Source organism: Montipora capricornis, chromosome 10, assembly GCF_036669925.1.
Source record: "Montipora capricornis isolate CH-2021 chromosome 10, ASM3666992v2, whole genome shotgun sequence".
Taxonomy (NCBI): domain Eukaryota; kingdom Metazoa; phylum Cnidaria; class Anthozoa; order Scleractinia; family Acroporidae; genus Montipora; species Montipora capricornis.
In genome coordinates, this window is record NC_090892.1 from 70,629,155 (window position 1) to 70,641,654 (window position 12,500).

At 38.7% G+C, this 12,500-nt stretch overlaps 1 protein-coding gene across 1 annotated transcript in view; it reads right to left on the reverse strand.

Moving 5' to 3' along the window:
- The window catches only part of LOC138018800 (L-fucose kinase-like), a 38,843-nt gene extending 31,517 nt beyond the window's left edge, over positions 1–7,326 (reverse strand). Inside the window, exons 1-5 of the mRNA XM_068865475.1 lie at positions 7,230–7,326; positions 2,484–2,635; positions 2,274–2,324; positions 1,980–2,117; positions 872–944 (exon numbers count right to left, since the gene is read on the reverse strand). Of these exons, the coding sequence (XP_068721576.1) occupies positions 872–944; positions 1,980–2,117; positions 2,274–2,324; positions 2,484–2,635; positions 7,230–7,314 (499 nt within the window). The 5' untranslated portion in view covers positions 7,315–7,326. The remainder of the gene's footprint in view (positions 1–871; positions 945–1,979; positions 2,118–2,273; positions 2,325–2,483; positions 2,636–7,229) is intronic.
- Between the last annotated feature and the right edge of the window lie 5,174 nt (positions 7,327–12,500).

The window sequence follows — 12,500 nt, forward strand, 5'->3', positions numbered from 1 at the left end:
AATGAGCAAATCACAGGAATAAGAAAGCCATCACTCTTAACCACAAGTTCAATTGTGTCTGAATCAAGAATCAAAGTTCCATTTGGTAATGATTTTAAATAATTTTCTTGGAGAGATTTAGAATTACGGTACATTCTTGGATGGTAACCACAACAGGGTCTGAAATTGTGACCAATGCGACTAAAAGTTGAGCCTAGTTGTGGATTGGAATTTCCAGACTGGTCGCCAGCTGGCAACTGATCATGAAAGTCTCTCAATCTCGTGTCCAACTACGCCAGCGATCAAAGAAATACATACATGTAATTTATTTTAAAATCAAAATAATTAATGCACCACTGTTCTAGCTCAAAAATGGAAGAGCAATTCCCATAAATTATCCACTTGATACTTGTCTTCCACCCAATTTTGTATGATATTATGCCCCATGATACATATTAAAGTACTTAGTCATGTACCTACCGACAACATGCACAAACACATGCTTTCATTATTTTTTGTTTACTACAGTCAACTATAATGTACAATGTATACTGGTGGGCTGCACAAGTTTGCAGAATGTCATTACAAAGGCAACACTTTACCCTCAGCTATTTAAAGACCCTGTGTGTTCATGGTCCTTCCTGAAACACACTCACAGCCTCCAGCATGACCAGCCGGTACTCAACCAACTGAGCCACCGCTGCACAGTGGAAAAAATGAATCCTATGCATTATGCAGAAAAATAGTGAGCCAAAGAAAATATACCCGGTACTACAGTCTGTGAGTCTATTAATTTATGAACAGAAACAGAGCTGAACCTTTATTTTGGGCCTTACAGCCAGAGTAACAAACTGCATGTTGATGTTATACTAAAACATAAGATCACACATACTTGTGTCAGATGATACAGATAATATCATGTCTGTACTGCAGACCCAAATGCCAGGAGGAGCATTTAGAGATAACTGTTGACAAAACAAAGCATTGGATAGTTATGATTTCACTAAAATTTATTAGTATTGGTCAACCTTCAGTGAATTTAGTTGGACAACAACTCAACTACAGCACAGAAGGTCTTGGAAGTTCAGACCCACAGGAGGACCAGCATCTGTCCAACTATAAAGCCTTTCAAGGAAATTTGTAAAAGTAAAGATTGAATGCAAAAAATAAGTTCTTTTATTATCCATGCAACTGTGTTAATTATTGTATAGAAAACACACGAAACAAACACAAATATTCAACTATACATGTATTGTACAGTCTAGTTATTGTGCAGTAGAGAACCGGTTTGACTAGTTTAGGTGCTGATGTTTGCTCTGTGCTTTGCTAATTGTCACAAACAAATCTGTCACATGTTCTTGGTTGTTAATAATTCATTTTCTAAAAATTGAGTGCAAAAAAGTTGGATCAGAAATACTTGTCTTGACCAAAATCAGTCTGACTAGCGCTAAAACATTTCAATTTTACACATGCCGCAGTCATTCAGACTAACCATTCTTAATTCAGTCAGTGACAGTGACATCCTGAAAAACAGAATATGAGGGAAGACTCACTGTTGCAGACAGTTAATTGTTCTTTCATGTATGCAAATTAGTTTTTTTTTTTTCGGTCGTATTCTCTTTACCGAGGTTACACTACCTCGTTAGTGAGCATAATCCCCCAAGGGGCCAATTAGTACAAGTATATTAAGACTGAAAATTTTTGTTAAAGCGTTTTTCGTCCGGTTTAAACAAGCCCATGTTATGTAGCCACACGAGTACTCAGGACTTTCTCCTGTCCTGTCTCCTGGCTTGTTGCACACATTCGGCAAGCCTTGTCAATAATATTGTTAAATATTGTCTTTCTGGTTTATGTTTTACGTAGTTACACTCCTAACTCATATTACTGTATTTCTTTCTTTTTTGTAGGAACCCTCGCATTGCTCCTGGTTTCTTGTTAGCAGAGGCATGTGTTCGGAATTTTCTTTTTCTTGTCGAGTGTATTCTGTCCTTCATACTCACTATGCTTGATACAATATGTAACAGCAGGTCAAAATTGGAGACAACAGCATCACACAAATGCTCTTTAGACTTCTCTGTGTGTTTGGCTGGTAAACTGTTAAAGCATCTCCCACAAGAACTAAATGGAAAGTCTCTGCCCTTTGAGAAAGGAAAGAGAATTGTCACATGTAGGTATATACAGACGTGACACCTCAGCTGTTGACAGTGGCAACTTTGACCACAAATTATTTAGATTATACACCGGTAAAACTGGACACTGTCAGAATTCACGTCATACAAAAATTCCTCACTTACCATGTGCATGATGAGAATGTTTGCTTCATCCAAAACACTGAGGGTCAATGTCTGTATCACAAAAAAGTACATACTTAATCACACCAAATTCAGAATATATAGCAGTCAAGAAATATTCATAAAGATGAAATGACTTTTAAAGACCTGCATTTCTCATGTACGTTTCGATTTAAGACAAATTAATTGTAAGATCAAGTGATATATAATTACTTCAAAGCCAGCTTTTGCACTGAGATGTTCAGTAACCACAAGAAGAGCATTAACTGTGGCCCCACCACTACCAATACGAGCTTTGGGATCTTCAAGGGCCAGAAGCAGCACCTCTTCATTTATGAATCCTTTACTCTGATGAATTTCAAGTTCTAGAAAAGGAACAGATTTACTGCTCAATCCAAATTTTACCAAATCCAAGGTGTATTATTGAACCAATTGACTACTTTAGATATATTATAATTCAGTCCAAAACAAAAGGCATCATCTCGAGGCTCTGGGGAATAAACTCATACAAATCCTTATATTTATTCCCCAGAGCCTCGAGATGATGCCTTTCGTTTAGGACTGAGTTTCAATATATCGAAATTGGTCTATTTACATGTAAGATCACGCAAGGCAATTATAAAGATGAAGCATACTAAAGCTTCATCAAAGGACAGTGGAAGGGCTTTGTTGAGAAACCATGCAAAGTCTCCTTTCTCATTCCAGAAAGAGCTCAAACACTCTAACCACTTACGAATAATCCATGAAAGTAACCTTTTTTCACTTATAAGTTTTACAAGCAATATTATCAAGGTATCAAGAAATTCTCGCATACAGCTATAACAATGCAATGACATAACATGCATACACCTTGCAATCGTTCTTTAGGAACGCATTTCAATCATCATCATCATCATCCTATCTCTTATTCACACATAAGGTTATGAAGAAAATACTTGTGGGGTCATATAAATTACAGGATACAAGACAGTGTAAACAATTATCATATTAAAAAATAAATTAAGTCTGGTTAATATACCATGAAGCATTTCAAATAAAAGTATACTTATACATTTAAACTAGTAGTAATCTCAGATTATTGAAGTGTGTTCAACAGTTGCTTTGGAAACAAAGGAGAAGAGTGGGGAAAGAAACAATCTTATGGAACAGAAGTTTGAGGATACGAGCAGTACTTCTTGAGATGGTTCCAATAAGCACAGTTTGTCCTTGGCTAAACTCTAAATCATACATGTAACTCGTAAGTAAGTGCAATCTCTTTGCTTTAAGAAGCTAAGTTGTGGTCAAAATAACAAACACATCGATCATTTCTGAGGAAATCAGATACAACGTAAATAGCCCCCTGATAGGACATGCGGTGCAAATTTACGACAAGGCACATCATCGTCATTTGCACAAATGACGTAATTTACGGTGCAACACGCCTTATTGTGGCCACCCAACAAACTTTCACATTTGACACCTACGTGTTAATACGTCAACTCACTACCCATGCAACGGTGTTCAACAGGTGCGATTCCTGGATATAGCAGCATGTGGTCATTTGTGCTAGAAGTTGCTACACTCAGGTGAATTAAGGACGTTTGCACAAAAATCTTCCCACATTGAAATTTGTTTCATTTTTTGCCTGCAGTTACATGTAGGTCATAAATTACTTATTCCAAAAATGAAAAAAATTGGGGGGTCACTGACTTTGTTTCGGAGAAAATGGCAAGGGAAAAATGCCCTAACTTTGATAGATACCGTAGGTCATCATAATGAGATGTAGTCTCATCTCCTCATCTGTTGAAAATCATAAAAATAATATGTTAGAGTGAATGTTTCTGTGCATAGAAATATAGGAGTAGGTTTTTTTGGATAATTGCATGCCACTGGGGATGTCATAAACAGTAGAGTTAACCCTCAACGAGCGTTTTCGCAAAGCGCTACCTGTTGTAATCACTTCCTGAACTCAGGACCCAGGGAAAGAAAAATATTTTAAAAAGATAACTTTTTACATTGTGATTTTTTTCCTTTCATCATATTTTGTAAATTGCAAGAAGAGCAAGTGATTCATGTCTTAAAAAATTGGGGTCACCGATGATCTAAACGAGTAAAATTGATGTGATGTTGCGAAGCTCTTGGAAAATTCAGTTTGTCACAATTTTGCGTGACCTGTCGGGGAAGGACTGGAACCTAAGACAGGCTCGATCGATGAAAAGTTTTTGTAAAAAAAAAAACCTTCAAATACACATTTCTTTCATTTATTAAATTACGTTTAAATACTTATTTGCTTTTGCGTGCCGCTTATACGCAGAATTGTTCGTTTTCAAGCCAATTTTGCACCCCCATAGGCTATACAGTATAGTGTCCTTGGTCCGCGAGATCCTTGGGCCGCCCCTTTTCCACTTCATCATGATGTTATATTTCCTTGTTAACTTAAGTACCACGAAAAACAAATCTGTCCAATTATTTCTTGATTTCTTCTTTCACATGACGAAATTTCGGCTTTCCTACTATCGGTGATTGAGCAGAATTCAAGTTTGTTGACAGGTGTGTTAATTTGTCTTTCTAGAAAGTCTCTACTTTTGCGGCTCCGTAAGTTACATAGTCATGTTTACTTGGCTTGTATAAAGATAAAACGCAACGGGAACAAGGTCATATATACATATATGAAAAAACTATGAAACAAGAATTGAAGAAATCAATTAAGAATTATAATGAGCAAAGTCCCTGCAGCCATCATCTAACAGAGAGGTAAGGTCACGCTTTAATACGTACACGGTTCTTAAACCTGGCTAAGGAAGCCCGGGGGGTAAGGAAGTAACTGATATGTCTGCAGTTGTCAGTTTGCTCCATAAATTATGTGGGTCCTAAGTAGCGGGTTTTGCTAAAAGCAGGCCCGTGGCCCAGTGGCCCGCAGTCCAGCGGCCTGCGGCCCACGGCCCACCATGGCCCGGCGGCCCGAAGGCCCAGCGGCCCACGGCCCACGGCCCACGGCCCGTGACAGTCCGGCAGCCCGGAGGCCCACTCCTCATTTTCCACGGGTTTCCTGTCCAGCGGTAAATCCACGCCCATGCACAGATCTGCATCGGGTTTGGGCGTGCAAAATGGACGACGGTGAGTTTGAATTTGTTTACCATTTTAATCATTTGAATCCTTGTTTCTGTTTGTTGCTGTAAACAGACGAAAACAACAGAGAATGACAACATTTTTCACTTAGCAACATGCAACGAAAGAAGGGATCGAAAAGGATTGAAATGATTATTAAAATGGTAAACGAATTCAAACTCATCGTCTTTCATTTGCACGCCCAAACCCGATGCAAATCTGAGCATGCGCGTGGATTTACCGCTAGACAAGTCGCTAGACAACAAAACTGTGTGGGCCTCCGGGCCACCGTGGGCCGCGGACCGCTGGGCCTTCGGGCCGCCGGGCCGCTGGGCCGTGGCGGGCTGTGGGCCGCGGGCCGCTGAGCCGCGGGCCTGCTTTTAGCAAAACCCCTAAATAGCGCAATGAATGTTTGCCATAAGTTCCTGTGTTATACCTGGGAACTGAAAAGTCGGACTGTCTGAAATTATAGGAAGAGTTATGCTCCTGAAAGATGTTACTAGTCCGCGACTTATACTACTTATGACCCCAGAGAACTTTAATCTCGCAAAGCAGATAAAAAAACCTTCGATAAATGGAAAAGGTCTTTGCTTTAACTGAATATTTTCAAAATCCTGTTTGCACATGTTTATGAACGGACTTATATACAATGGACTGGAGCTTGTGTTCGGAGACGGTCAACTGAAAATAAAAGCAGATTCTATACTCACAACGACATCCAATATGACTGTAGCTGAGATATATCAAGGACAATTGAGAATAAATAAATTTTCATGTTCGTACAGAAATTATCGGGATTCACAGGTCTTTTTTTGGGCTGCTTACATGAATTACGGTCGTTTCGCCTACTGTCTGTTCGCCTATGTCTAGAGTCGATTCGCCTACGCTTTTCTTTTTAATTCTAAGTGACATCCGCTGCTAATCTATAATTGTAGTCCTAGTCTGTGTTCATTTCGCGGCATTTTAGAGTAAATTCGTTAATCAGTCACTTTTACGTACAAACTTATTTATTGCTTACATATAGAATGAGTTCACAAATGCAATTTAATTACTGCAAGCAACTTTTTGAGATTAATAATCATACTAATAATCATTAAGTTTTACTTATTACATGCGGGGACGTTTGGGTTGTCCGCGTGACTCCCGCCCCTTAAAACTGATCATTGGCGATTAATAGACAATATTCGTATTCTCGGTATTGGACTGGAACTAGCTTGCAATGGAGGCTAATGCGGGGGAATATATTTTGCATTGACGTGAAAGCGCACGAACTAATTCATAAAGTTCGTAATACTGAGAACAAATCGCAACATCGATACAAACAGTGAACCGCCCAGTAGAGTGGGAAGGAGCTAATTTCTTACGTACCTTATCCTTTATTGATATGTTAATGAAAAGTCTCACTTTCTTTAGTATAGGCCGCTAAAGGACCCCGCTCAAGACACAAGTTTACAGAAATAACGCCTTAGCTAGCCGTCACAGTTTTTTTCTGTGAGGTTCGACAAGGACTTTTAAACAATTCAGTTTTAAAGCTTACATATGAATCGTAGGCGAACTGACATATTCGACGTAGGCGAACGGACATTATACGAACAGACAGTAGGCGAAACGACCCGTAGGCGAAACGACCGGTTACCGCTTACATGATTCGTGATTACGTTCACCTGTTTTTTTAAATTACAAGAGAAATGTTTCAGTTTGGAACTTGCCAATTTAATATTATCGCAAGAAACGAAAAAGCTATCTCCGTGGAAAATTTCGGTTCGTGGCGTTTTGATTCAGGTAAGATATTCAAGATTATCCTTTTTTTTCGCGGACCAACGGTCACCATACTGTAGCTGTAATTGATTGAGTTCTCTGAATCGTGCCTACCTTTTTGAAGAGACTGGGCGCTGACTTTACTCTGGCAAGTTAGTACGATTGCCGTCCAATGCTTTCTACTTGTACGATCAGACATCTCTCCGCTCAGAACAAGATCAGTCGCCGAGGACCTGGGTCTGGGGATGTGCTCGTCACGCCATCAACGCCATTTCCTCAATATGTCCATTCTGCCGTAAGACGAGTCACGCACGATGAGGAGGTGCACTGAAATGCAGCTCGGAATGGAAACGAATCATGGCGGAACCAACACCCGACTTATAAGGAGACTACGAACAAAATAAGTCATGAAATGAATCATTTATTGAACGGCGGTGAGGATATAAAATCAAGTGAAGCTATGATCCTCTCAGTTATGAACACAATTTTAGCAACTACGTAGAGAAGCCTGAAAAATCCAGGGCCAGGTTGTTCGAAAGCCGATTAACTATACTTAATCCAGGATAAGCGTAAACGTTTGTTTCATGTTTTCGATTTTTTGGTGAAAGTTTCTTTTGCTTATTCTTGTTTTTCAAGATTGACTGCTTCTAATGTAAAGCTTTGCCGAATTTCAGCGTTGAACAGTATTTGGGAGTGGAGAAATAAACTCCTTGGTTAATTTTTAATCTGGGGTTAGCGTTAATCGGCTTTTGAAACCGGGCCCAGGACTTCAACGGGGTTTGAACCCGTGACCTCGCGATATGCCAATGCGATGCTCTAACCAAGTGAACTCTGAAGCCACTGATGTTAGGAGCTGGTAATTTGCCGTTTAAAATGTTCCAGTGATGAATGATCAACAAACGAAATGATTTTTGAAATGAATCACATATTAAACTGCGGATATGAAATCAAATGAGCCATGATCCTCGTCTGGATCCTTGCAATGTTAGCAATTGTGTAGAGAAGCCTGAAAAATTAAGGACTTCAATGGGGTTTGACCCCATGACCTCTGCGACGCCTCTGAAATGCTTTACCCGCTAAGCTACGAAGCCTTACACTTGGGAGAAGGCCAATTTGTTAGGGTCATGTGTTCCCGTGAAAGGAATGAATGAAAAAAATGCAGATATTTAATGTCGGGCTATAGCCGAAAAAGAGGTATGATCTTCGCACTTTACTGGACAATTTTCTATCTCCCGAATTTGTTTTATTTGAATAACCCACTTCCCCTTGCAGCAAACCATCTTAAGTTTGTGGAATGCCATGGTTAACATAACTATGCCCATAATTTGGGTATATACACGATAACCATGTTGCTCTTCAACTTAAAATAACCATGTAATTTGGACAAGGAATACAGAGCTTCTTCCCATCTCGTGGATATATTTTATATCAGCCCATTTCTCCGTGGCAGTTCCGTGTAGGAGACCGTCTTAAACTTTTAGAATGCCATTGTTAACATATATGACCATAATTTGGGTACACAATAACCATGTTGCATTGTTAACGTTTTAAAATTAAAATCACGGTGTAAGTTGCACGAGGAATAAAAAGCTTCTTCCCATCATTATGTGCAATGGTTAACATATGCCCGTTCTTAATTTTGTAGAATGCCATGTTTAAGATTGGCCTTAATTTGGATACACGATAACTAAGTTTCTTTAATAACGTTCTTTATTAAAATAACCTCAGGTTATAATCATCCTTTGGACGAGGAATAAAGAGCTTCTTCCCATCTAGTGGATTTCTTTTATATTAGCCCATTTCTCAGTGGCAGTCCCGTTTAGGAAACCGTCTTACGTTTTTAGAATGCCATGGTTAAGATATGTCCCTATGATAATTTGGATACACGATAACCATGTTTCTTTAATGACGTTTTTTTATTAAAATAACCTTGCAATTTGGACGAGAAATAATGAGCATCTTCCCATCTCGTGGATTTGTTTTATATTAGCCCATTTATCCGTGGCAGTTCCATGTCAAAAGCTCCTTCCCATCATTATGTACCATGGTTAACATATGCCCATCCAGTCTCAATTTTGTAGAATTAAGATATGCCCATAATTTGGGTATACGATAGAGCGGTTTTCAAATGAGTGTCGTAAAACCAAAACCATAGTAATTACTTTAACCAATCAAAAAGGACGGAGACAATCCAGTAAACCAATCAAAATTCGAAGTAATTACACGTAGTCGACACAAAAGGCGGGAAAATGTGCACGCGCGAGCCACAATTGGTTTTGGTTTCACTTCTGGTTGGTTGAGTAAGTGGCGCGAAAACTTTGAACCAATCACTGAGTGAAGTAGATGCAAAACCAAAGTAATTCGCTAATTACTTTCGAAACTCAATTGAAAACCGCTCTAACCATGTTGCTTTAATAACGTTTTTATTAAAATAAATGTGTAATTTGGACGAAAAATAAAGAGCTACTTCCCATCACGTGGATTTTGTTTGTATTATTCCACTTCTCCGTGTAGGAAACCGTCTTAAGTTTGAAGAATGCCATGCTTAACATATGCCCTTAATTTGGGCATACGAAAACCATGCTGCTTAACTAACACATTTTATTAAAATGAATAGGGATTCTCTTGTCACCGTCTTAGGTTTGCTCCATGCCATGGTTAACATATGCCCATAATTTGGGCTATTATTTTTCTTGTTCGTTTGTGATCTTCGACTTGTCAGGTTTTTCACCTCTAACAGTTGTGGGATTACGTTGATGAAACTTCGGTATCAGAAATACAGGCTGCCATAATCATTCTTACCTTTGCGCGTTTCTTTCTATTTTTAAAACTAACCCTTCAGCAGGAGACTCGCGTTTTCATCAACTTTCTCACTTTGTACAATTTGCATCATTGTTTTTGCTATTTTTGTCTTCGTTTGACAATATTGTATTCTAATTGGCCATTCTAAATAGTGCGTGCAGAGCTGAAGACTCGGGCTTTCTTAAAAACAGAAAGATACGCTCAAAGGTTGACTGATAGGGCTTGTATGGAAGAGGCAAGCTCCCACTTATGGGCTCCTGCTAATTAACTATCCGGTCTTTTTTGTTATTTGGTCCGCGATCCTTCAAGACCTGTGATGGTGCAAAGATTAACAAGGCGCTACAGTGTACAAAATAAATTGGAGCTCAGATATCTCCAAGGACGTGGTTAAAATCTCCACTTTCTCAAACAAGCAACTAAGACGAGTACACAACATTTAACGAGACGAGGCACTTTCACACAACTGAAGATATTTCTACCGACACACTCAAAAAACATTTGTTATAACTTACAATCCAGCCCTTCGATCCATTTCGTCTATTATCAGTAGTATTCGTAAGCACTTTGTAATGAGGATCAGAGTTACTTTTCGTTTATCTGTCATGCAATTCCACACTTTTCTAGAATTGTCTTACATCTGTAATATTCCAGAAATATCTTTCATGTAACTCAGCAGTTTCCGCAAATAGCACACCTTGTAATAGACTATGAATGGTAACACAACATTCTAGATGCTTAGAGTAAAAGTATAAAAGCAGGCTTGTAATTAATAGAAAAAAATCTTTTGCCTGAGGGCTTACCATCGTGGCCGAGTGTGATTGATGGATGCGATAATGTGATGAAGCTATAATCGACTGCGACAACTATGGTGGAGATATAACCTTTGACCTTGCTATATCCGGAGAAAAGAAAGAGACGATCGATAGCCAAAAAGGGAAGAAGAAAAATATTTCTGAGTTTATTATGAAGTGTTCCCTAAGAGTTTGTGTACACAGAAAATCCAGTGAGTGGAAGGAATCTAGTGAATCAAGAAAAAGTCAAGCATTGTTGTCTCTAGTCAGTGGAACTTGGAGTTCAATGTTAAATACTCAAGATCAATACCTGGTATGGCCATGAAGGACAGTAAGCCTGCTTTGCTTTACGAACTGCTTAACGTAATCTTTAACCGAAGTAATTGTAAAAGTATAAAACTAATTAAATGATACTTTAGAATGGTAACTGCTCGTTGTCACACTTTTGTTGCTTATATCGTACTCGGGAGTTCTTTTTACTTATGCGTTGTTCGCGGACATCTCTTGGTTATTCCAGCACGTAACAACTTCAACACTCTTACTTCATCGCCTCGTTGCCACAATGTCTTCACAATTATTCCTCTCAGTGTAGCTTTTCGTCGTAGTACATGTAGCAACCTCAAAAACTATCTTGTTCGTGCCAACTGGGCTACACGATCCCACCGCGCAACAAAATCAATCTCGGGTTTCTTACCGATGTGGCAATAACTGTTCTACATGCACTTATATTACTGACGGAAAAACTAGTTGCACATTCCATGCCACAGGCGAAACAAGACATATCACGCTTAAACATCAACTGCAAATCAAAAAGTGTCATCTACATGGTCCAGTGCAATCGTTGCCTTCAACAATACATTGGAGAAACCAAACGGTAGACTCAAAGACCGTTTTAACGAGCACCGCAGACCAGTCGACAAAACAACCAACGTCTCCAAGCCTACCACAGTTTCAGAACACTTCCTTACTAATAACCACACCCTAACCACACCGCCAACGACATTTCACTTATTTCACTCGAGCTCATTCATTCCAATCGGGACAGTGTACGCAAAGCAAGAGAAGCATATCTCATACATATCGCGAACACTCTTGAACCTTTAGGTCTTGATAAGAAAGATGAAATGCAATCCATCCTTTCCCAAGTTATATTTCTTTACTGTTATATAATTTCAGTTATCATTTCTTCTTCTTCTTCTTCTTCTTCTTCTTCTTATTATTATTATTATTATTATTATTATTATTATTATTATTATTATTATTATTATTATTGTACCGTATCCGTTACGTCCGTTAAAATCCTTATCTTTTGGGCTGTATCAAATCACACGCCATATCACTATTCAAATTGTGACGTCTTTGTTAACCGTAGTCATTGCTTGTAAAGCCCTGATGAAGAAAGGCATTGCCTTTCAAAACATTGTCTTTTTTCAATATATTCCTTCACCGCTGTACCAGCCTTGCTCTTTTTAGCTTTTTATAATATTTAAATTGCTGATAAGGTACTTCACCAGGATCCGGTGCTTTGTTACGCTGGCCCTTGCTAAGATAGCCTTAACTTAAGTTGGGCCGACAATGTAAGGAACATGCTAAGTTAAGAGAGCAGCTCGAAAAGTTTTTTCTCGTTTACCGTGATTAGATAGATAGATAATCTGTATTTATTCAAGGACAATCCACCAGCCCAGATAAGAATGTAATGAAATTAAATTAATAGGATACAAGATTAAAACTACCCCCAAGCAATACACCCGATTATTAAGCTGTCATAGTAATAATACTATATTAAAACTGC